This window comes from Sinohyriopsis cumingii, unplaced genomic scaffold (genome assembly GCF_028554795.1).
Source record: "Sinohyriopsis cumingii isolate HCF-2022 unplaced genomic scaffold, ASM2855479v2 utg001518l, whole genome shotgun sequence".
Lineage (NCBI taxonomy): Eukaryota > Metazoa > Mollusca > Bivalvia > Unionida > Unionidae > Sinohyriopsis > Sinohyriopsis cumingii.
This window is the reverse complement of record NW_028316010.1, coordinates 182,708-210,385: the sequence shown is the minus strand read 5'-3', so window position 1 is coordinate 210,385 and position 27,678 is coordinate 182,708. Positions and strand designations below refer to the sequence as shown.

The 27,678-nt window shown below is 33.6% G+C and overlaps 1 protein-coding gene across 1 annotated transcript; it reads left to right on the top strand.

Annotated features, from left to right (window-relative positions):
• On the top strand, nt 1-26,545 carry LOC149772058 (uncharacterized). The gene is made up of 6 exons (XM_089947925.1): nt 1-56; nt 1,826-1,955; nt 6,373-6,636; nt 15,042-15,578; nt 22,322-22,428; nt 26,357-26,545. The coding sequence occupies exons 2-6, from the start codon at nt 1,943-1,945 to the stop codon at nt 26,543-26,545; spliced, it is 1,110 nt and encodes a 369-aa protein (XP_089804051.1). The 5' UTR covers nt 1-56; nt 1,826-1,942.
• Nucleotides 26,546-27,678: the final 1,133 nt, after the last annotated feature.

Below are 27,678 nucleotides of genomic sequence, written 5' to 3'. Positions count from 1 at the left end.
TCTATTTATAATTAGAATAATTAGAGGCGTCGTCTTTTGGAGGAAGAACGCAGTGGGTACGTAAAATATTGTCTTTATGCATTATTTTCCTACATCAAAACGATTTATATAATTTAGTATTAATTCTTACCACGTATATCTATTATCTTAATGCCAGCATGGTACACAGCACAGGGGCTCGTATCGTTGCTTACAATCGACCTGTCATACATGTACTATATAACATTATACAGTAAATGTATGGCAGGTCGATTTTAAGCAAAGATATACATATATAATGTATGGTATTAACTGAACCAAAACCGTATTTCCATATCTAGGCATACGTTAGTTTTCATTTTCTGCTACTCCTTCTCCGTCAGAATCAATAGATTTTAAAATGTGTCAAAACTGTGTATATTTATGCAATTAATGAGGTGCCTCGCGAAATGCGTTGAAATTGAAACGGCAAAGAGTGGATTTGACTAATCATTTTTAATCATGGACACTATCCGAGTTTCCTTTGCTTTCGAAAAGTTGGGCCTAGGATACTTAACTATGTTACATCGAGTCATTTCTGCTTGAAATCAATAGGAAAATTATATAATTTATGCGAAATTGCGAGTATTATAATCGCCGTATCTTTATTCCACTAACATATGAGACGAACTTACGTGTTTATGAAATGTATTGTCATTTGCATTTCTAGTCACATGACCAAACAACTCTAGCAACCTTCATTTCCTTGACAGCAGTGATCCACTAGTCACGTGATATCAACACTAAAAGATACCCTTTTCAATTTTGTTTACAATTATTCGACAATATAAAATAAAAATGACACGGCTCTTTCAAAAAAAAAAAAAAAAAAAAAAAAAAGACAAACAATCCTTAACATATTTATTTAGAAGACAACGACCAGAAACCTGTCGCTGTCCCATGAGTGTGTAGAAACCAGATTCATCCAACAGTCAGCACATGTCAATTCACGTAAGACAAACATAAACACATCATGGACACGTCCTCTATTCTTGATGAATACGACTTTCTCCAAACAAGTCAGGTCAGTAAAACGGAGTTAGCGTTTACTACCTCTTATTTCCAATAAAAGATTTCAGATAACGTCATAAAAAAATGATAACAAAACGACATGATATTTTGAATACATGGAACATTCATGAAAGTAGTCAATATACTTCACACACACACACACCTTGACAAAACCCGGTACCATCCCATAATCTGAGAATTGAAACAGGGATGGAAGCATTAATGTTGGTAGAAGTGAAATATATTGCACACTCTGTGCCAAGAAAATACCATTTTCATTTAGTATGCTCTGTGCATACTAGCTTGCATATAAAACTAATTTGAAAGTATTTCTGTAAATTAAGAATCCGTTGACAAATACAGTGAATTGTTAACTTCTAGATATAATAAAATATGTTCACTAGCGAAATTTGTTTATGAAACATTTAAAATAAGATATTATTATTTTTATTGGGAACTAATTTCAAAGATTAAATTGTATATATTTGTCAAGCCCCTTTTTAGCATTTGATAACCATGCCATATTTTTAATATTTCTAATATGTAATCTATAAGCATGCAAATGCTTATGACGATAAACTATGGAATTGATAGTCTTTCCTTTTTTCATGTGATAAGGGTAATTTTATTAACACAGTCAAAAATGCTTGCACTTTATTTTATAAACACATTTTCTGTGAATTTGACAATGCTTCTGTTATACAAAGTGATTCTGAACAGTAATATCCTAATTGTATATTATTTGCTTACTAATTGGCATGAATTTGGTTTGAAGTTTGCTTAATATCTCTTTCAGCCCACTCTCTGTTTTAAGTGGATAACTCACTTTAGCTGATAGACCTTGACCTCACAGAATTAGAATGATTCCATGACACTATGGTAGGAGCAAACCCAGTGGACCGCAGTATAGTCCATGTTTGAGGAAGGTATTTTAAATACAAGTGATGTATCAATTTATTCTAATGAGCACATCTTTAGGTGTAAGTGGTGTTTCCAAACATTAAAATGTGATAGGGTGAGTTAGAGATTTGCAGTTTGCAATAACATTGAAACAAGACTGTATAATTTAGGGGTGGTCACATTTTATTTTTTAGTAACTTGTACAGGCAAGTGGTTTCATTTAAATTGTCCTAAATTTTAAATGTTATGCCGAGATTCAGTTTGATGTTTGCATTTTAGTCCACAAAGAAAACAAAAGAATTAATGTTGTTCAACATATAAATTTCTTCAGTGGCTTAATTTTTTCAGTTTTCCATTGTCAGGGTTTTTTCTATACACTATTTCCTGTCTCAACATGCTGTAATCGGTATTTCCATCAGTAAGAATGGAAAGGATTTAGCTAGAATATAGGCTTTCCAAAGCTTCTTTGATAAGGATTTGATAAATTGCCTTGTACAAAGTCTTTTACCTTGAATTTCTTCTTGCAGTTATAACTAAGTTCAATGCACGGTTATTTCCCTCTGGAACACGCACATCATTTCTATCACAGTATACCTATGCAAACACCATGATGTTAAGAATTCAAGAATTTTAAATTTCTGATTGCTGATGATCAAACCTATATTTATCAGTATAGATGCATCATGGTATTCACAGCTTCTGTGCAGAGGAAAGAATATGAGCTGTGGCTTTTTCTGGACCTACATGTCTTTGAAACATGCATTTTCAATTTTGCATCAAAGAGCAAGGTGCTAATTTTAGTGCTCTGAACTTCCAAACTCAAGACTGTTCAAGGACAGAAATTCCATCAATAAAACAAAGTCTCAATTTTTTTGTATGTTACAACTATGATAAACTCTCAATATATATATATACACTTAAGTCTGACTATCATTATCACCGATCCTGACCAGCCAAACACATGTACTCTATTTTATCTTAATCCATTTCTAGATTGGTTAACTGTTTATATTTAGCATGTTATGGCCTTTTGTGCAGCATATTTGGCAGAAATAAAAGAAATCATTTTTGGAAATGCAACAAACTAAAAAAAATAATATATACGTTGACCTATGATTACATTATAAATACTTTGGAGATCATTTTACAAAAATAGTGCTACAGTGTATGAGAATTATTTGCCAAAACCTCAAATTATGTGTTTTAATTATCTGGTTCCCTGCTTTCTATGTACCCTGCATTGCATTGTACTCAGCTATACAAATTTGTAAGATAACAAATATGTCATACAGGGGAGTGCAGCTCAGGGACTATACGAAGCAGGGAACCAGAATATTGTTTTGATAGGTCACCCATGCTAGCAAGAACACTGTAACTCTTCCTGTCACATGGGTACATAACTAATGGCAACAGTACAGCAAAAATTTAGTTATATATAAAAAAACACACACACCATCAATTTATGACAGAAGTGGACATTTTTAACAAGAAAGCAGATTATACAAATGTGTTTTATTCATTATACTAAATATATTACAAAATTTGGGTACAGTATGTGGTTTGTAAAGTATTATTGAGGTTAGACTTGGACTTGTTTAAATGACTGGTGATATTTAGCACAGTTACTCGATGCGGGCTTGATATATTGAAAAAAGTAATGAGATTGTAGTATGATAGACGACGTCATATGTCAGAATGGGTCTGAGATAATTTTGTCACCCTCTATGATTTTTTTCCCTTCAGATTACTGTTTTTTAGTTTTTTAGCATCATGCCTGCTTCAAGCACCTGTGATATCTGGAGGCATCGGTAGGCCTTTTTAATTAAAAATTATCACGTTTGGGTGAAAAGGTGGTAAAATTTAAATTATTTTGAAGAAACAAAAACAAATGCATGGCATTTAACGTGAATATCAATCTATTTTATATATTGACTTTAAAAAGAACAAACAGTTGATCTGTACCATAATCATGTTAATAAAAAAAATGATGATAAATATTTTGTGAGAACTCATTGCCCATACACCTCTTTCACTCTGATTTCACAATTTAATGCTACTTCAAGAAGTGTATAATACTGCTCAAAATTGGTCACAATTACTTAGAAAATATCAAAACCTTTTGACATCCAAAATTTAATGTTGTAACATAGACAATTTACATCATAGAAATTTAGATATAATGTGATAATAAATTAGTGGTAAACCTTTACATTATTAAAAACTGAATGAAAAATTTGTCTTGAGTTTTATCCATATGACTGATAACCTTAGTTGAGCTTTCAAAGTATTGAATGTAAGTTGTTTTCTGTTTATTTTTTGGTCATTAATTTTAAAGATATGAAAATTTACCCAAACAATCTCATCATTACGGTATTTCATTCCAAAATGATTGGTGTGTGTGTGCTTATAATGGGCAGAAAAAGGCTTAAGAAGTACTTGAAACAATGAAAATGTGAATTTATTATTAAAGCTGAATGTTCACAAATCCATTCACATTTCAGCTTGAAATAACTTGAGGTCAAAATTTTGCAAAAGTGGCCAAGACCAATATTACGAATTTTAGACAATGCATGTGTTTGAATAGAGCTCATGAAGATGAGTTCATTTCTTAATTCAGCACACTTGTATTATGCAGAAAATTGTCCATTTTTACTTATTCTAAAATTCTGAAGAAAAAAATCATCCCTAGTGGCTGTTATTATGTTAACCATGCAGATGTGTCCTTTGAAATAGTCAGGTCACACATTCCTGTGACCCTTTTTAATGTTAACTATAACTTCACTCTTCGTTTCTGAAAAATGCATATGTTCAAAAAATATTATGTGTAGTGTAGTAATTGTGTTGATTTTATGTCATAGATTATAGTGTTTTACGAACTTTCATCAATTAGTATTTATTTAGACTAGAAAAATTTCATTTGTTTCTGACTTATTGTGGTAGAGCACACAATGTCAATCTGTCATAAATTGTGTCTGCTATTACCGAAAATAGAAAACTTCTCCCTTGTGCATCAACTGTTGATATTTGCAACTTTTGCAAACCACAAGACTGTTTTCAGCCAAATTTAGCACATTGTCATTTTGACATAAAGGCCTCAATGTTATATACAAATGATGCTAATATGCCCACACCAGTAACAAAAATAGAACAACATTTAAGTACCTTATGGAAAAACCCTCACTGAACATATTTTCATCAATTCTGAAAGAAAGCATCAAGAAACAGACTTTTCATGTTTGTACAAATGTTGCAAATCTACCATCATAGGGACCCTGAGTGGCCGAGTGGTCTAAAGTGCTCACCATTCTGGATCACTGCCATATCACCTCTGTCTGCGTGGGTTCGAGTCCAAGGCTCGGCTAGCGTGTGTACGTGGGAAAGCCTGCCAGTAGCTTCCCGTGGGTCAGTGGTTCTTGCCTGGGTTTTCCAGGGTTCTTCCTCCACCAGTTATACTGGCCGTTATGTATAGCCTATCTTGTGCTGATTTTCACCAGGAAACTATTTCTGAATGAAAATGGGATGACCCTGGGAGGCAGATTGGTCTAAGGTGCTCGCCTTTTCCAATCACTGCCATTTCACAGCAGTCCACATGGGTTTGAATATCAGTCATGGATGATATTGATCCCATGGGTCAGTAGTACTTACTGTGGTTTACTAGGTGTTTACTCTGCCAGTTTCTAATATAGATATATATATATATATATATATATATATATATATATATATATATATATATATATATATATATATATATATAATATTGTATTCATAATCAATAATTTACTTTAGCTTCCAGATACTTGATAAAATTCAATAATAAATCTGTCAGCATTCTACCCGATATCCCTTGGCAATTGCATGGTTCCCATGGTGAAACAAATCATGGTGAATGGCCGAAAACTGTTTGAGCTTAAGTGGACCTGATGACTGCAAACTGAGGAGGGGGTCATCATGACAAAAAAGCTGATAATGTGATTTTCTTTCTTGTTGATCAATGTTGTCATTTTTTCCTGGGTACAGATCTAACTTTCCAATCTTTTGTTTACAAGCATTAAGCAGTTTATTTATGGAAATCAGAAAATTGTCGTGGAGAAGTAATGAAAATATCAAGAGATTTGGGTAAAATCCCTTGAATCGTCTTTGCTCCATCTTAATTCGCATCAAATTCGATTACTATCATCTGATAGTCATTATTAACTTGTCAGAGTGAAAGTACATATACATGTATGTTGCAATCTGACATTAGTTTTAATATATATGTATGTACATTCAGCAATAAATACAAATTGGGAAAATACTCCAGAAATCGTATCTGTGTCATTGTGAATGAATTATCATGAGAATTTCATTCATATTTCAATAAATATCACATACAAATTCAAATTTATATGAATAATTTTATGCAATATCTTTATTTATACCATTATTATCATTTTATTTCAGATCCAGTCATTCCCATAGAGCTTACAAAAATGGATACAAGATCCCTTAAACTTTGCAAAGAGGCTCTGCAAGATGGAAAGGAGAAGGTCCACAAAATCAGGGTCATCGTGGTGGGACCTCCTGGGGCTGGAAAAACAGCGTTGATCAAGCGTCTTTTGGGGGATGCAAATATGATAGAAGGCGCGAGCACTGAGGGGATGGATGTGCATACAGATTTTTGTAAGGTTTCCTTTACAACTAAAGAATGGAAAACACAGGTGAAAGGTAGATATTTTGTCAAACGATTAGGTAGCCATTATTATTTGGATAGAATATTTTGTAACATAATATCTAGAAACATATCCTAGTGTCTGTGATGTCTAACTGTGCCTACAAGAACTCACCATAAAACCAAACCTAGATGTGTCTCGATATCCTGAATAAAGCATCTGTCATGGCATGCTGTCATTAAACATCATGGTTATCATCAGTTCACCTCACCATGTTTGTTATTAGTTTACCTGATCACGGCATTATGTCCATCGTCTGGCATCTTTCCATTTGTTTGGAAATACGTTGGAGGTGATGTTTTTCATCTAGTTTTGATCAGAGACAGAATATTTTCTTACAGATAATATCTTGGAAAGGATTGCCCATAAGTGCATGTTTTGCATATTAATGAGGTAATCTGATTGGTTGAACTTCTTGCCATCCTGGGGCCATATTTTTAATTTGGTTTTATGATTTTAAATGTTTTGCCTTTTTATCTTTATATTATTCATTTTTAATAATTGGCACCATAGCCATGATTATGCTGAGGTTAAAAGCTTACATATGAATGCAGGATCCAAGTTTGATCAAATATGAAATATATACTTGCATTATCAAGGTCTTGGATGAGTTATGTAATGAACAAGATCCATGCATACTAATAAGGTGATGTCTCATCCATTTGCCTGAGCTGGTTGCTATGGTGGCTTTATTTTGATCCTGTTTTTAAGATCCATGCTTATTAATGATGTACTTGTGCATCTGATTGGCTGAGCTTGCTTGCACTCAGGAAGCCATTTTTATTTTATTGGAATCTGATTATAATTGGAATAAAAGCTTGTTTGATCAATATCTTAGTCTTGATACAGAGAAAAACACATTTATATTAATGAGGTGATCTTGCATGTGATTTGCTAAGCTTATTACTATTCTGAAAGCCATAGTTTTGATCCAGTTTTCTTCAGAATTAGAATTTGGATTTAAATTGGCAAAATGTTGGACGGTTTCTAAAGTGAGTGAAATGCATGCCTATTAATGAGGTGATCATCCATCAGATTGGCTGTGCCATATTTTTTAAAATCTGTTTTGATCAGATTTCAGATATAGACTTATATGATCACAATCTTGCAAGAGTTGGATAAAGTGTGCAGCATCTGTGCATATTAATGAGGTGATCTTGTATGTGATTGGCGGGGTTTGTTACCATTCTAGAGACTGCATCCAGTTTTGATCAGACATGGTCACTAGAAGCTTTTGAGTAGTGTGTTTATGAGCAAGGTCCATGCATAATAATGATGTATGTTTGTATCACTTGAGTTCAGCATGTCAGTTTTTTAGTGACTGAACATTTTGTTTCCCCAATTCGTTATAGCTAAGCCACACTTCTTTATTGATCAAGATGAAAATGTTTTTCTGATAATTTCACTATTTGTATAGAGCAGACTGGATTGGATCGCAGTGGTCCATGAATTGTTGAACTTGCTCCTTCTGTAATAACAAAGTGATTTTTGTTTTCTTGACTTAAATTGTTTGATTTTGTTGAACATGGTTTCCTGCAGGAAAGTGAAACTGTTATAGGTTTGACAATCTTCAAACTACTATAGACCCTACCTAAACCAAAGGTCTCAGTAAGTAACCTTTGTCAGTATTAGCCCACAAAGATGGTAACTGCTCATTCTGGGGTCCCTCAAGGCTCTGTTTATAGCTGTCTCATATATCTTTTTATGCAGTATCTATATAGTAACATGTTAAACTATAGTAGAACAACAGTGAATACATGGTGCCAACTAAAGGTAAAGTTTGAAAAATGTGAAACTAATTGCACAAAATATTGTAAAGATAAACCATTCCAAATAAATGTAAATATGAGGTATGAACAAATACAATATGAAATATACAGATGCTAAAATTCTGTAAAATGTATCAGAAATAAGACTAATGGTAACACATGTGAAATCCTTTCAAACATATGGTCAGTATTTGCTATTATACAAGTTGCAATCCCTCAAAAAAGTCGAAAGATGTTTTTGGATGTTGTCTAAATATTTCTGTCTCACAGTGTGAAAATCAACACTCTTGATATCTTATTTATGCAAATGATCTTCCATTAAGTAACCAATTCACAAAAATACCAGATTGTTTGCAGATGATACACTTTTGTATGTGCCTATGTTGGTTGCCAATGTTATCCAATCAAGATTAAACCATATCCAGACCTTATTACACAAAATCACAATTAAATTAATTAGCAATATATTAAGGAAAAACAAAAATGTATGATTTGGGGGACATACAAAATATTTTTATATTAATAAATATTAAACTATTTCTTACAAAAAATGCTCATTGCTTAAAAATGTAAAGGATGAAGAACTTTTAAGTGTATTAGCAGATAACAATTTAGAATAGGTTGACCGTTATTGTTGACAATATTTTAAAAGCATTTTCATCCAGAATTGCCCTACTCAGTAGAGTAAAGAAATGTGTCAGCACCAACATGCATTCTATACTGTTATGTATACCAGGTAGATTTTGCCAACTCTGGATTATTGGGAAACTGTGTCAGGGAAATGGCCAAATCTCAGATTGACAGGATGTATCAATTTCATTTTTAGATGCATTCATTGATTATTCACAAGAAGCATTGTTTACGGAACTAAAATGGCTTGCAGTGTATGAAAGGACTGGTTTTTACAAGGCAGTTATGTCGCTGAATCAGTGTACATACAGGATTTATTTCTGTCTTATTCAACTCCTGATTTGTCAGCATCACATGAAAATGTTCATCCTTCAGAATTTTGAGCAGGGCATTTAGTGAAATCTTGCATTGCTCTTGGTACACTTCTGTGAAGTACACTTCCATTGCATGTTAAATCAGCAGAAAATGCTATTATATTGTTTAAGTAAAGATATCTTAAGTTGTTATAGTGGACAAGGACATTGTAGCAAACCTGGTCCTACAATGTTAGGTGTCCACCTTGACATCTTGGAGCCAAACAACATAAATATCAGGATATATGTCTTACAATGTAGGACTATAACAAGCCATGGTACAGAGTCTGTAATCAATTTGTTTTCTATTTTTAAGTAACTTTCTTCCCTGGCTAAGGAAACTAAGGGAAGTAACCCATGATACAGTATTGACTATTGAGAAGCAAGGTAACACTACACAACATTAGACAAGGTCCATATGCCTGCATGTAACATGTAGGTTGAAAATACACCCCCTGGAATACAATACATTGCAATACAATGATTAGCATTGTATGATGTTTTTTCCATACATGAGCTTTAAAACAGTAAATAAATTATTTGTATGGCAAACATTTCTTCAGGTTATTTGACCCATTTATTGTCATACCCATCCATCCACCCATCAGCTGTGAGTGAAAATCTATAAAACTCTACATTTGCAACCACATCGCAAATGAATACCCCTCACCCATTTTAGCGGGGAAATGATAGTATTAAAGTATTGTCAGATGAGATTGATAGTAAAGTGTGACCTTGCTATATGTAGATTCACATTCATGACATTTTTGCAAATAAAGACTGAGTTATATTAGAATAATTTATTCATACCTCAGGTATTAAAATCTACCGTATATTCTCGCGTATAAGCCTCTTCGCTTATAAGCTGACCCCCCCCAACCTGAATAGGTATAAACAATAAAAAGTGCATGACCCACGTATAAGTCGACCCACAACATCATAAGATGCATGTGGTAAGTTCTAAATGCACTTATTTAGGCAAACTTGTATTAGCATAAATTGCACATATACTTTTCTCGGTTGGCATCTGTGATTATTTTTAAAAAATGGTAAAAAACTTGTTTGAAAAGTAATTTATTTAATTTTCTGTTTTCTTATTGTTTCTGTCTAATTTAGATTTGTGTATAACTTGATTGAATGATGACAAGAATTAAGCATTCATGAGTTACTGTCACACTACCCCTCCATTTTGACTCAATTGTTGTTTGTTTATGCATTATTGCATTGGACATTTTATATCAGTGTGCCAGTAATTACGTTTTTATTTTGCCTTGAAATTGTAAATACCTAACTCATTAAAATGTGATCTCAGTATGACAACTCAATGAACAACAAAATGGTTTGATTCAATGCTCTCAATTAGTCTACTGAACATATTTATGTAATGGCACAACTGCATGTGCATTGTAGGTTTAAACATGTGCTAAATGAAGCACATTCTGATGAACTAAGTACATCTCTTGGAGTCAAATCATGGGCACCACTGCACTAAACTTGAATGATATCTCCGAAATACAATAATGAAGTTTCAGAAATAAAGCTTTGAAAATTATGCTAATGCCATAAAAGCTGCGGGCTGTAGTTTACTGTGATGTATGCGACCTTACAGCATACCTGTCAACTCTCACACTGGGAGGAATACAAAAAAAAAGATTTTTAGGGTCGTTCCTCGCCAACCTCCCAATTTCATACTATCTCTTGAATTTTGCTGAGAACTCCTGATTGTTACAATTAGTGTTTGATTTTCATTTATCCTTAAAAAGAAAAGTCCTACATACATAGATAATAACGTATGCAATCCGTGGAAGCCAATTTCTGTTGTATCACCTGTGAATATTGTGGTGATGAAATAATTACTTTACTAGAAAGAATTTGTATCTTCAATAAATGGAATGTTAAGTTTAAACATTATCCATGTAAATTTATGAATATTTTTACCTCTACAAGAATACAAAAGTCAGAAAATAAACCAGAACAAAAAATAAACCACAACAATATAATTGCTGACAATTAATTTCAATCCCAAGAATGATCACTATGAATGCTGTAACTCCAAATAATATAGCGCCATTCCCACCAAAAATACTTACATGAGTGAACACCTGGCATTTTTATACCATATATACGAATGTTAATTATCATCGTTAAATTAAAAGGAATGAATGAAAATGCATAACACGTAAAATATTTGTCCTCAAAAACTAACTCAGAATACATATTTTTTATTGTAAGCAATACTAAATGTCTTACAAGTTGACAATAAGGAAATAAGGTCAGATATACAATGAAGGGAACATAGTTGCCACATGTACGGTACCATGAGGCTGCCTATTTAGATACCTTTAGTTCAACAGAATTGGGAATCTTTTTATTTGCCAATCAATTGCTGGTACTTGCATAACACATATTAGTATAGAACATAGTTTCTTTGAATTATGATGGTTGGCCAGTCGTTTTCACAAAATATTTGCATCATAAGCAGGAATAATTTCTAATTAGTAGCGCTGGCTTTCTTGCTTGTTTAATCTTTAGCTATTGTGCAGTTTGGCCACAGCTGACCAGAATATGAAAATAGGGCATGTCCTGTGGGTAAATATGTGGCGTCACAGGGAAAAACAGTGCGTCCTTTGCAAATTTCGTGCATATTGGACCCAGAGGAAAGGTCAATATTTAGTGAAACCAAGGCTTTAAAAATGCTACAAAAAAACCTCCCGATTTTAGGTCCCAATTACCATAATTTTTTATTCAGTCTCTTACCTGGATTTTGGAAAGCTTACAGGTGTGCCTTACATTTTGTTTAAATAAAATACAGTAATCATGCTAATATTATGGAATGAAAGGCAATTACACATCAATGTACTGGTATAATTGCCAGTCAAAATTCCCTATTAACACAAGCCAGTTTCAGGGTTTTAATGATTAACTGGCCTGTATTGTTGCCGGAAAACAAAAGACAAATCCAGCCAACTATCAACAAAGAAGATGCCAAAACATCAAGCTTTCCATTGTGTGGAAAGTTATGATAGTGTTCAGCCAAAACACAAAACTAAAGTAGATTGATGATGATCTTTAAGCTGATTATAATGAGAATTTTAGCTTTTATTGTTACCACTCCTCATGAACATGTACATTATATTGGTTATGTGCCTTGTATAATTAAACATGCATACCTTTTCATAAATATTACCTCAGTTTGTACTATCGCTTGTATCATTGAAAGTGAGTGATTCAGCATAAAGGAAAGAGCTGTTAAGGACTAGCTAAAATGTTATCTGGAAGACTGCAATTTGATCTAAACAAAGAATAAAGCAAAATCTGCATCAATTTGGAAATAAATAAGGAATTAAGTGATGCTATGCACACTTTGCACTGTGTAAGTACTCTACATTATAATTTCAGCCTGGTCTCCCAGGTAAACTCAACCGGCCTGCGAATTATGAAGTCTGCATTTACCTTTTTTTAATTTAGTGTTGGAAAATTCAGAAAATATGCACATGCAAAATAATGACGAAATCAATCATAGTACTTTATGACAGTTAAATAAGTGTCAGGAGACTGAATATTTTTGTTTTACATATGTCTTAGGACACTGACAAAAATAATGTTTCATGTCCCAAGATATACAGCCATTACAGTAGTCAACAAAAAGACTTATAAACTATCAAGTTTAGACATTGGCCTGCAAATAAGCTGACCTTCCCCGCCTTCTTCCAGGGCTTTATTTTGTCCTAAATTATTTGGCTTATATGCGAGTATATATGGTACCCCATGTCCACTCATATGAAACTGTTTAGTGCTGCCTTAAGGGTTTCGGACACATCTCATCAACAACTCTTCCTATTAAACAAGTTACAATGAAATAAACATTTTGGTGTATAGATGATGAAAATCTCTGAAAATGTTTATAGCATTATCTTTGAATTGATCTTAACCCTTTACCTCAAAAAAACTCTTTTGAGTGACTGCTGCATTTTAGTGGAAGCATATTCCAACACCATAATCTGATTCACATAAAAGTGTGCACCATTATAATAATAATAATAATAATAATAATGAAGACTTTGTTTAATGAGGGGAACTCAGCTAGTTACAGAATGGAACTAATCTACCCTGAGGCCTACACAGATATATGTATAGATATATACAGAGTGTAGTCCATTACAGTCCATCTCACAAAAATATATCACATACAATAGTCTTATGTTATGTGTATAGGCTTGAATAAACAGTAACAAAAGAAAGAGTGAAAACAATGTAATAAGCTTTGAAAAATTTTACAAATAATTTATTTCTCTGGAAAAACACTATAAAATTAAAAAAATAAGAACTTACGGTTTTAAGAGTCAAATCCAAAAATAATCCAAGAATAATCCATGAATTGAATTTTAGAAGTCCTAATAATGATATGTTCTAATGAATTCAAGTTCAAGTCTTGACGAAAAATCCAAAATGGAAGGTGATGACATATACTGTAGTCAGTATGTCATTGTATCGTCTACAGAGTTTATTTTTATTCCAGACAATAATATTCCGATGTTTAAATTTCAGAATAAAATTTAAATAAATGTCTTTGTTCAGTAATTCTGTATGAGCACTCAAATATTTCCAGGAAAAAGAATAAATCTTTTAGAATCCAAATAATCTGAATAAAAATTATAACTCCACCTGACACAACAGACACTTTCCAATGTAGAGAAAAAAAAAACAACTGACTAATATCTCTGTAAATGAAGATTATACATTGACTTGAAATGCAGAACAGATTCCCAGATGAGGGTCAACTTTCCATGATCTTGAGAAGTATTTATGTCTGAAAACACATAGTCCCAGTTTGACCTTGACAAAAACAATCATTTTACTCTAAGAGTAAGACATAAAATAAAGTTGTTTACTTGTCCAGTGATTTCTGAATTCAGGTCGGGAACTAGGTCAGAAAAAGAATCAGGGTTTCTATTAACTGTAAGTTCAATCTAATTTCTGGAAAATATCAAATTCCTAGAAAACAAAATTACATTATTTTAACAAATAATGAAATTTTTAAAAATAAAAAGATTTTAAAACTACAAACAATTAAATTAAATAAAATATAAATTAAATCAAATATACATGACAATAGTAATATATATATATATATATATATATATATATATATATATATATATATATATATATATATATATATATATATATATATTTCAGACCCAAACTAGTTAGCTATATATGACAATTGTAAACACACTGTCAGATGAAATTATTGTCCTGTGCTCACTAATCAAAGTTAAACTCTTGCATAACACATTAGATACTGACATATAGTTATGTACAAAAATGTAGCTGGCTACTGGGCATGTGGTATTCATTAAGGTTTAGATTTCATCCATTTAATATTCTCATGGTGAAAAGTTGATATGCTAGAATATCTTTGGATTTCTTATAGGATATTATATATAATGGCCCATATATAATAATCTTCACCTCCTCACCATGATTAGAAACAATTACCTTGCTAGACTTTTTATATTCATGGTGAGGTGGTGGAGATGCATTGATTTGATTTATTAAAAAACAAATGCCATTTAATTTTTCTCTAGTTTCTCTTTAGAGCGTATCAGTACTCAAATTTATTTTGTTCATGCTGTTCCTTTCAGATGCGGAGCAATACTTTATGCTTCAGAGAGTTCAGAAGATTTTAAATAAGCATATTCAGGAGCAAGCGGCATTGCGTAAACAGGAGGTGTGGAGCATGATTGGTAAATCAACCAGAGCAGAGCAAGACGTTGATCAAGAAGACGATCCTGTATCTTCCCAACCAGTAGACTTGTCTTTTGTCAAGTTGAATATAGATGATAAAGATGATGTGGAACAGTCAGGCCCTGAGACAAGCGATGTTGCTGTTCCAGTGAATGAGTCTGACACGAGTCAGAAGAAGACGGATACATTGATGGAAATCTACCAGTTGGTCACCAAGAATGCTGACCAGCTAGAGAAGAATATGGAGGAATATATACCGCTATCAGTGTTGGACTTTGTAGGCAAACATGCATTCTACACTGCTCACCAAATATTATTGACGAATCGTGCTGTATATCTCTTGGTCATTGATCTCAATCAGCTAGTCAAAGAGCTTATAAAAGGGGGCCAGGGTTACCTAGATATAGAAGGGATAGAACTGTCAAAAATTCACAGTAAGTCGGGGAAGTTTATTTCTCAAGCACATGTCATAGCATTGATCTTGATATGTATCTATTTATGTACAACACCCTGTAACAAAGGAACAAAAGTACAACACCTTTGCAACAAAAAAACAAAAGTACAACACCTGTACAACACCCGTACAACACCTGTACAACAAAAGAACAAAAGTATAACACGTCCCTTACAAAAACTTAGAATTTCACTGTGTCCAGTAGTTCATCGTTTACTGGCTTTGTTTAAGGTTTTGCACTTTGCTCATGAGGTTTTGGCTTGCGTGTATACCATCCTAAGCAGAATCATAAAACATGTTGAGGTAATGCATTTTGATAACTTTTACACCATATTGCAAAACAGAGATCTCTGTGACCTATATTTCATGCTTTAGTGATTTTGTTACATTTTGTGTTAAAATTTCATTTTATGGGGTGCTGATTATGGGGAGATCATGAAACTTGATAATCTCTGTTTCTGCTGTCCATTCCATTTTTCTACTGCTGCTCAGTGTATAATTCAGAATCTTCATGATGTCAAAATTGATAGCAATGATCTTAGGACTCTACCTTATTACAGTTAGTTAATCGCTTTCACCTTTTCCTTGGAACTTAGTTTTTGCAACAACTTATTCCTTCATCTACAGCTCTTACAGAAAATGCCCTGTATTTATATAGGAAGTGGCATTGTTAAGCGAGCTATACTAGTTATAGGAAGTACTCTTTTGAATTACATTTTGTAATTTAAGGGTGAAAAGTTATGATGGCTAAGTCCTATTAGTTTTACTATATGGAGATTGTGCGTCATGATGACTTAGCTGAATAATACTGTGTTTCTCAGTGTTTAGCATTTGTCATCTTGATACACATTGGTGGTAGCTTTTGTCATCTTGACATTTATTGGTGTTGGCATTTGTTATTTTGATAATTATTGGTGTTAGCTTTTGTCATATTGATAATTATTGGTGTTAGCTTTTGTCATATTGATAATTATTGGTGTTAGCTTTTGTCATATTGATAATTATTGGTGTTAGCTTTTGTCATATTGATAATTATTGGTGTTAGCTTTTGTCATATTGATAATTATTGGTGTTAGCTTTTGTCATATTGATAATTATTGGTGTTAGCTTTTGTCATTTTAAGAATTACTGGTGGTAATAATATTAATTACCAGAGTGATTAATCCTGGCATCTAAGAAACACACAGCAGTTAGGATACTGACATTACTGACCTTATTGTATGGATTAAAGTGGGGTGTTTTATTGGCATGATGGAACAAATCTCAATGTGTTGAATTTAAAAATTGTCAAATATTCATTACATTGCCATCTGTAAACCCCAATATATGCTGATGGTGGTAAATTTGATACAATTCACACTAACATTCTGGTCATGTGTCATTGGTGTCTGTACTAGAAGGGTATTTTTCAACAAAATTGTCAGTGTCAAATGCTTATGCCAATAAAATGACTGCTGGTCAGGTGGTTGCTGTTGTTGTTGTTGTAGGTTTAACACCATTTTTCAGCACAAGATAGGCTATACATGGCAGCCAGTATTTATGGTGGAGGAAGAACCCGTTAAAACTCCGGAAAGAACCACCGACCCACGAGAAGCTACTGGCAAGCTTTCTCACATACCATCATTAGCCGAATCTGAGACTCAAACCCATGCAGACAGAGGTGATATGGCAGTGATCCATAACGGAAAGTGCTTTACACCACTTGACAACCTGGGGCAACTTGGTCAGGTGGTGGTGAGTGGCTGAACTGTTAAAGAGGAGATCATTGTGTGTGGAGTTGACTTAATTTTATCTTACATCATGAAGAATTAAAGTGTGCTTATATTCCTAACAAAATTTCATAAAAGTTTCAGGACTGAGGATAATTAGTTCTGTTTGCTGTTGCCATTGCTTTAACTCTAAGGTCACTGTATGCATGAAAAGGGGACATCACTCTTATTAACTGAGATACATTTAATTGGAAAAACATGTCTAACACAAATAAACCTTTGTGCACTACTGCTGGTAGTTTACTTAACCCGTTTCCAACATGCATTGAGAGTCAGTTCGCGAGAAATATTATTCAGTATAAATTATCCAAATAGTAAGGCAAGTAATTATAGGTTATTGCATTTGTATAGGAAAATATGAACAAATTTTTTGAATGGAAATACTGCACACCCTTGGGAGTGCAGTATATCCATCTGAAAAAACGAGTTAGGGTTTAAAGTCATATTATGAATGTCTGTGCCATTGAACAAAGTTCGCAGCTGGTTAGGAATGGAGGAATTTAGTTGTTCTGTCAATCTAGCTAAATTCTGATCTTCTCCTTCTGTGCATTTTCCACATGATGTACATGTGATTTGAGGAACTAGCGTTGACAACAAGCTGCATGTTTATGTTCTGCCATGGATAATTTGAAATCATAAGCTGGAGAAATATTACAGTTTTTAAATCTAAATTCTCAAGAAGATGCTGGATTCAACATTATTATTTAGAGAATAACAAATTCTTTTCATTTTGGAGTGCAGTACAGTCTACTTTGTAATGTGATTTTGATTTAAAAAATGTAGTCTGGATTATAGGCCTACATATTACAGTACATTTCCGCGATGTGGATCAGTATTTGGAAAACAACTTAATTCTTATTAGCAGAAAGAGCCACAGAGTACATTTTGAGATTTAGGATGCAAAAAGGCAAGTAGATTTATTCTCATTATTATTACCAGTTATAGATGGCATATTTTTATGCCCAGTCACTTGCATGGTCTTTGTTGGAGGGACACCAGCTTTCGACAGGGTTGTTACAGTAGTCTTCCTTACTGAATTGTTGGTAATTTTCCCCTGGGTTTCATTCCTTTTGCTGCAGCTCTTTCATCAGAGTTCCCAGTTGATTAACCCCCATCAGTCTCGGATAATACCTGCAAGTTTTAATATTTTGTCCAGTAAAATATATTTATTTATATTTTTTAAATGCATATGTTCATAAAAATCTGTTTTCTTACATTTTGCAAGGTTGGTTGATGCATTTCATTGTGAAAATTGTTTGGTATTCACAGAGTACACAATTTATTCCAGAGTTTTCCCATATTGCTTGTATAGTTTGATATTATATTATTTTCATTTATTTGTATTAATGTTTTTAATCATACAGCCATTGCTGCACATTTCTGATATCACGTTCAGTCGCCTGCTGTTTTGAACATTTCTTTTGTGATTCTATGAATTCATCAACATTGTCAACATTGGCATTTCTACTTTCAAATGGGTCATACAGTTGGTTTACTTTATCCACAGACAAATAAAACAAAATCAGAAGTCCTGGCATCTGCCTGCATTCTTTGTTTACAATAGAAAGTAGTTCCTTTATGCACATGAAACCGCTCCGGTGGCCTAGTGGTTAGAGCGTCCGCCTCGGATGCGGGAGGTCGAGGGTTCAATCCCCGGCCGAGTCATACCAAAGACTTACAAAAACGGTACTAACAGCTGCCTCACTTGGTGCTCAGCATTAAGAGGTTAGTGTTAGGACTGGTCGGCCCGGTGTCAGGATAATGTGACTGGGTGGGACATCATGCTACATGTCTGTGGCATGATGACCCAGTGCTAGACATCACTATAAACTGCCGCATTGCAGACATCGTAGCGATACGACTGAAAAATTGTTAAAGCTACGTTAAAAATCCAAATCACATCACACATTATGCACATGAATGCAATATGTGTATTTGCACACGAGTTCAGTATGGGATAATATTTCACGATTCTGACAATGTAAAGTTAATGGAGAAAAAAAATGATCATATAATAGCAGTATTTTTTTAATGACTGAAGAATTTGCAAACTTAAGCTTTATGTAGTGCAAATGTAAGTTTAAGTTGCTGAGAAAAAAGTGAAACTTTTGAGGAATGAATGGGTGCAATCAAATATAATGTTTAGTGTTTAGAGCACAGATTTTCCTTGCAATGTCTAAATCAGATATATAGTTTATCGGGGTTAGTGTTGAATTATAAAAATATATTGACCTTTTCTTTTTCTTCAACAAAATTCTTTTGACAGAGTTGAAAATAATTCACATTTTACATAATCTGACTTACACTGCTCTGGTGGCCTATTGGCTAGAGTGTCTGTCTTGGATGTGGGAGGTCGTGGGTTAAAAACCCCAACCGAGTCATACCAAAGACTTATAAAAATGGTACTAAGAGCTGCTTCGCTTGGCGCTCAGCATTAAGTGGTTAGTGTTAGGACTGGTTGGCCTGGTGTCTGGGTGGGACATCATGCTACATGTCTGTAGCATGATTCCCCAGTGCTAGACATAACTATAAAATGCCACACTACAGACATAGCAAAATGACTGAAATTTTTGTAAAGCTACATTAAAAATCCAAATCACACACACACACACACACACACACACACACATAATCTGACTTATGAATTTTCCATTTTAATATAATTAATATATTACATGTCATTATTGTATTGCTTACCTTTTCTGAAAAAAAATGACCTTTTTAAAATTAAATGCTCAAATTACTGGGCATTTATATTATTTTGAGAATTTTGTCACTAGTTTCATCACCTTGTATGTTAATTGCAGCTGACTAGCGGTAGGTATTGTCCCAGGAGGTGACTAGCGGTTGGTATACTCCCAGGTATCTGATGTTTAATCAGTAAAATGTGATGAAAATTTGTGACAGTACTGTTACACAAAATAAACTTATCTGTATACATATTTATAGTACAGATAATTTTATTTGATGTTGTCACAAATATTCATTGTATTGTATTGACAAAACATCAGACTTCTGTGGTATAGTGTTGCTAATGCATCTACTCAGACTCCGCATGTTGCATATCACTTCTGGTTTCATCAGGTTGCTATTTGCATCTGTATTCTTATGTACAGCTTTACACATTAACTAGTCATATGTCCTTGTAGGAACATCTGGAATGCTATGGAACTGAACATCTCAATTCCTATAGTAGATGCAGTACAGTGCCTTGTATTGAGATTGAAGAGGGGGGGTAAGATTAAGAATGACCAGGAAGGCAAGTAATGGTTAGTGATTTTAAAAAAATTGCAGAGCAACTCAAAATTGGGTGTAAAAGAATCACTTGTTATTATAGTTTTGTTACAACTGATATAATCACAGATACAAACTTATACATATAACTTCCACTGAAATAATCATGAATGACCAAGATACTCGCTGGAAATTTGAATGATCCGGCTGGGTACACTTTTCCTCCTAATTTTGCTCTCACGAAAACATTTCTTATATATTCTTAATAATCTCTTCTCAGCACTTCTATTGACTTAAAAGGAATGATATTGAAAACATTCCCATCCATCCAGGTATCTACTCATTGCAGAGCTGTTTGCATGCTGTTTTGTTAAAGTAGAGCCATCTGCTGAAATGGCATGCGTTTATTAACCGTTCATATCACGTCTTCTTTCAGTATCATCCAGTCAGGATAATCATTGTTTACATATTTTGGTTTTTATGTCAGATTGGCAACATATGTTGGTTCATAGTCAACAAAGTATATGACAGTAATGGATGAAAATTTTACAACAATGTCATTGAAAAGTTATATAGCAAGTACATATTTTCATGCCAGCCAGAAAATATTTATCCAAATTAGTCCAAAACTATTCAGGTTAAGTTCACAAGTACACAAGTATTGAATTCAAAAATCTCTATTAACATTTATACAGTATTCATATGGCTTTTTCATTTTTTATCTTTATATTTCACAAATATTGTGAGGTAGCTTGTATAATGAATTTTCATGAACATTTTATGAATATTATGGTATAGAAATGTCACCATTTTCAGTAAATATCTTAGAGTTATTGAATTGTTCATTTACCATGCTTATGATAATTCAAGAACATTTAAGTTATTATAATGGTTCAAAAAAGTTCATGTATGATGCAGCAAAATTCATGAAGTGTTCATGAACTTACTTGTGGAACTTTCATGAATATGTGTAAATTAACTGAAATTAACTGATCATGAACATTTCAAAAATAGTTTATGCACATTCATGAACAGTTCATGAGTGTAGACAAAGTCATGAATTTGTTCTTGCAGGAGTGCTTCCTTGTCATGTAAAATGGAGAAAATCAGGAACTTTTCCTGAAACAATATCCTCAGTCCATGATACACATCTAAAAATGAACTTGTTAAGGGGATATGGGTCCATAGAAGTATGAAGATAGTGTATTAAGTACTTTACATTTGAATTGATCAAGAAAGTCAATGTTATTCAAACCTCACAATCATTTAAAGTGTATATGGTCATTCAAAATAAAGGAAGACAATTTTCACATATCCCCACATAGTCTTATGGAAAAATTTGGATACAAATTTTAAAAAAGCAATATTTTTTTGTACTTTTTTGGAGTTTTTTTTTGTAAAGTGTCTTTCCTGTAGCAGGTAAATTTTGTATTTTTCCAGTGTGAGCTTGTATTCCTGTCTATACCATATACAGTATATTTGATGGTAGCATTGATGATTTGATATAATGTCACACGATTTGTATTAATTTGATGCAAATTATTTTTTAATGCCATAATCAGATAATGAAAACTTGAATTGAATATAGTATCATCCAGATAAAATATTATTATTATTGTTATTAAAATTATTATTATTATTATTTTTATTATTATTATGTTTATTATTATTATTATTATTTATGCAATCATATATAAATTAGTTTCTGTTCTCTCTTCAGACCTGATAGGGGTCTGGCTTAACTCCATCCATTCCTGTACACCATCCCCTTTGTCTGGCATACCCCCTGTGATTCTTGTGGGAACACATGCAGATATGATAACACAGGTATGAGACTGGATTTAAATGTATCTTTAACACTTAGTTTGGAGATTGAATCTGAGAGCTATAATGAAAGTTTGAACTTCTCATGTACCTTCTTAGAACATATTACAGTTAAAGTCATTTTGAAGTATATACATCTATTAGGGTTTTACCTACAGTACAGCACAAGTGTATTTTCAGAACCCCATGTTCTGCGATGAAGCTTTGCGACAGAGCAATATAATACTAACAAATCACCACTGTGACTGTGCTGGTGTGCTGATGGCATCTCCACCATAGAGTGGCTGATTGGCATTATTGATTGACATTCCAAAAGCCAATCAATGAAGACCACCCATGGAAAGACCGACACGTCATGAGTGATTAATGATCAAATGCCATTTCACTAATCGGTGATCTTTATTTCAATCCTATATTTGGACAGTAGTTATTAATTTGAAAAGTCCTGTATATGTTTTGCATTTAGAAAACTGATGTGCACTGACTTGATGAGAGGCCCACCTTATTAAGTGTATCTTGAATGTTGTAAATTTATCCTACTGTTTCAGTATGAAAAGTAATCCACTGAAGTATGGACAATTCAATTCTAGATAGCAGCAAATTCTGTTTAAAAACATCATCAGGTAATAGTCTTTATTCTCTTTGCAAAAGCTACAAATAAAAACCACACTGATTAAATAAGATCTTGTACACTGACAAAATTTTGTTTCATTTCTCTCTCTTGCTCGCACACATACACACGCTTGCACGCATTAACTCAAATGTGATTTCAAGTTCTTGTTTTTTAATTGTAATTTGATAATGAGAATATTGTTGCTGTACAAGTACAAGTTGCACTTAGTTTCTTGACAATGTTGTCTCATATTGTTGCATACAATTTTACCAATAAATAATACCCATAACTAATACATGTTCAAACCATCTTAATCATTTTGCCAACATTACACAACATAACAGCTACGTATGCTCTAAGTGCAGACGAGCTTGCACAATGAGATATAATCCTCTCTCTCTCTTTCTCGTTCACTAATAACAACAACACATTTTGAGTACTTTTATTTTTATTTTAATTAGATTCTTGAGTTGAGGACAGAATGAGACAGAAAATATAGATTTTCTTTATTATACGTTTGAACCATTAGGTTAGCGAGTAGCGTGTGTTGCATAGAACTCGTTCAGGTATGAACCTTTATTTTTCGTACACGGTCAGTACCACCAAATGATAATTATTTATTTTACATATAATTTTTTTGTACACTGAAATTCATAATTATTTTTTTCTGTACGAAAAATAACATGAAATACTGAGAAAAAAAATTTAAAAAAGATACATACATACATATATATATATATATATATACACACACACCTTTATTCCCCATGTCAAGTTCCCTTAATGATAGTTTTGTCCATTATATCAAATGCATACAAATTCCTCTGTCAGTAATTTATACTAAACTATCATTATATCATCATGCATGTGTTTCTAATAGATAATGGAATTTAGGAATTTTAATACTTAACATGTTAAAATAAACACTAATTATTGCTATCTGCATATAATGTTCATTGTTATACTGTTATTTGTATATTGTTAAGAGGGCCTCAAGGGAGAATAGTCCTTGACTAATGAGTCACACTCTATAAATAAAGCATTATTATTATTATTATTATTATTATTATGATTTAAATTTGCTTCACACCCACACATATATTAAAAATCATGCTTTTGACTGGATCATTAAAATCCAGTTGTTAACTGTCTTGTCAGCTTACTAATCAAGTCATTTCATAGGATTGAGTGTGTTTATGTGATTTGGATATTTGATGTAGCTTTAAAAAAACTTTGAGTCATATTGATACAATGTCTGCAGTGTGACAATTGATATTGATGTCTAGCACTGGGGCATTATGCCACAGACATGTAACATCATGTTTCCCCGTAAGTCACATCATCCTGACATCTGGCTGACCAAGTGCGGCAGCTGCCTGTACCATTTTTATGTCTTTGGTATGAGTCAGCAGGAGTTTGATCCCCCCCCCAAGCATCTGAGGCAGATGATCTAACCACTTAGGTCACCAGAGTGGTCACAATTTATGTGCATTTTACAGTATAAAGTCCGAGAAGTTACAGTTAGTTGGGATGGATGGAATGTTTTACAGTGAGTCCTCAGATGAAACTGGTGTGTTCTACTGCTGAATTCTTGTATTGAGATTTTTAAAAATCTTTGTAAGAAAGACTGAGTCATGTCAAGACTCAGTGCATGGTCAGAATTACCCCCCATTTGAAGAAATCTTTACTCCATGTTTAATTCCTGATCACCTCTACATTTCATTTGCTGTATACATCTTTTTCTTCCCATTGTTTACAACTTGAAATATTCAAGAATAGTCCACTTATAAACTGGGGGGAATATAAACCTATAAAATGTAAACACGCATTAAATTTTTTAATTTTAATATTAATATTGGGTGAGAATGCTTTTGCTGCTGGGGATAATGGGGAATTAGGAACAGAGCTTACGAGTATGTCATGGTATCTGTCATGGAGAAATTAGAGATAGTTGAGATTTACATCAATATTGTGGACAAAATGTTTAACAATGAGTTCTCATATGAGGCTGGTGTTTCCAATTGACACCAAACATGATAGACAAGTAGACACCAAGTATTTTGTCACTGAAATAATCTATTGAAAGTTTAAAAATCCAGACTAAGTAAAAAGATACTAAGGGAGTCATGTCAGGATTATAGTAATAGTTATAAATTCCTTCATATTCATAGAAACCTTTACCACATTTTAATTAAATGCTTAAATTGGTGCTCAACTGATTACTTTAATTAAACTGCGATTTTGTACCTTCAAACAGTCTTAATAGTTACAACAAAGCTATTGACTGATAAGTCATGGACAGTAACTAAGGCTACAGCATTTGTAATTTAGAAGCGTTTGCTAATTGCTACAAAGTGCCTAATTCTGGGTGTAAAGACCTTTAAAAGGTTTAAGAAATCAGAGAAGGAAACATTATTTTGAACCATGTACACCATTCCCAGCTGCAGAACTTATGACACAGGGAAGAGACATTCCAATACCTAAATTGTCTAAAAACCAAAATCACATGAAAATCTTTTCATCTTCAGAATTTCAAAACTTTTGTCTTCCAAATTTGTATTTTTATATATATCTTTTTAAGGAGCAGGTTTAGGTGTAAAAACTTACTTTCAATTTGTCTTTTAATATTATTGTGGAATTGACTTTGTCTTGTAAATTGTAAGATACAAATAAAACAGTTGCAAAATAAAGGTTAACATATCATTGACAGCAGCAGCTGTTTTGAATATGACTTAGAGATAGAAGAGTTACATCTTGTTAAATTATTGTTATTGAGACTTTTTCTTTACCTTGATACATGTTGGTTGTTGTTGTTGTAGGGTTTAACGCCATTTTTAAGCACACTATAGGCTATACATGGCGGCCAGTATTAATGGTGGAGGAAGAACCCAGGAAATCCCCGGAAAAAACCACTGACCCTCGAGAAGCTACTGACAAGCTTTCTCACATAGCCATATTGGCTGATTCCGAGACTCGAACCCATGCAGACAGAGGTGAGATGGCAGTGATCCATTATGGAGAGTGCTTTAGACCACTTGGCCACTTGGGGCCCCGATACATGTTGGAAATTATTGCTTCTTTCATATTTTTAAAAGTATACATTACAAAATTGAAAAGAATGGGTGACTCAGAGGGGATATGCAATAAATACAACACCATATAAGTGTTTTTTTCTGAGTTGTGAAAAAACTCATTGGACCATATGCCTCTGCCTAATGGCCTGGACATATTGATATGCCACATCAAACTTGTTCTTTCCACCCATTCGGAACCAAAAAGCATCTAGTTTTGTCTAAATATGTATGCTCTGTTAATCAGATGTTTGACATGGGTCATGTATACAGCTGCAATGGCCAGATGGAATATTGTGACATGGGTCATGTATACCAATGCAATGGCCAGATGGAATATTGTGACATGGGTCATGTATACCAATGCAATGGCCAGATGGAATATTGTGACATGGGTCAAGTATTCCAGATGCAATGGCCAGATGGAATATTGTGACATGGGTCATGTATACCAGATGCAATGGCCAGATGGAATATTGTGACATGGGTCATGTATACCAATGCAATGGCCAGATGGAATATTGTGACATGGGTCATGTATACCAATCCAATGGCCAGATGGAATATTGTGACATAGGTCAAGTATTCCAGATGCAATGGCCAGATGGAATATTGTGACATGGGTCATGTATACCAATGCAATGGCCAGATGGAATATTATGACATGGGTCATGTATAGCAATGCAATGGCCAGATGGAATATTGTGACATGGGTCATGTATAGCAATGCAATGGCCAGATGGAATATTGTGACATGGGTCATGTATACCAATGCAATGGCCAGATGGAATATTGTGACATTGGTCATGTATACCAATGCAATGGCCAGATGGAATATTGTGACATGGGTCATGTATACCAATACAATGGCCAGATGGAATATTGTGACATGGGTCTTGTATACAGATGCAATGGCCAGATGGAATATTGTGACATGGGTCAAGTATACCAGATGCAATGGCCAGATGGAATATTGTGACATGGGTCATGTATACCAATGCAATGGCCAGATGGAATATTGTGACATGGGTCATGTATACCAGATGCAATGGCCAGATGGAATATTGTGACATGGGTCATGTATACCAATGCAATGGCCAGATGGAATATTGTGACATGGGTCAAGTATACCAGATGCAATGGCCAGATGGAATATTGTGACATGGGTCATGTATACCAATGCAATGGCCAGATGGAATATTGTGACATGGGTCTTGTATACAGATGCAATGGTCAGATGGAATATTGTGACATGGGTCAAGTATACCAGATGCAATGGCCAGATGGAATATTGTGACATGGGTCATGTATACCAATGCAATGGCCAGATGGAATATTGTGACATGGGTCTTGTATACAGATGCAATGGCCAGATGGAATATTGTGACATGGGTCATGTATACCAATGCAATGGCCAGATGGAATATTGTGACATGGGTCATGTATACCAATGTAATGGCCAGATGGAATATTGTGACATGGGTCAAGTATACCAGATGCAATGGCCAGATGGAATATTGTGACATGGGTCATGTATACCAATGCAATGGCCAGATGGAATATTGTGAC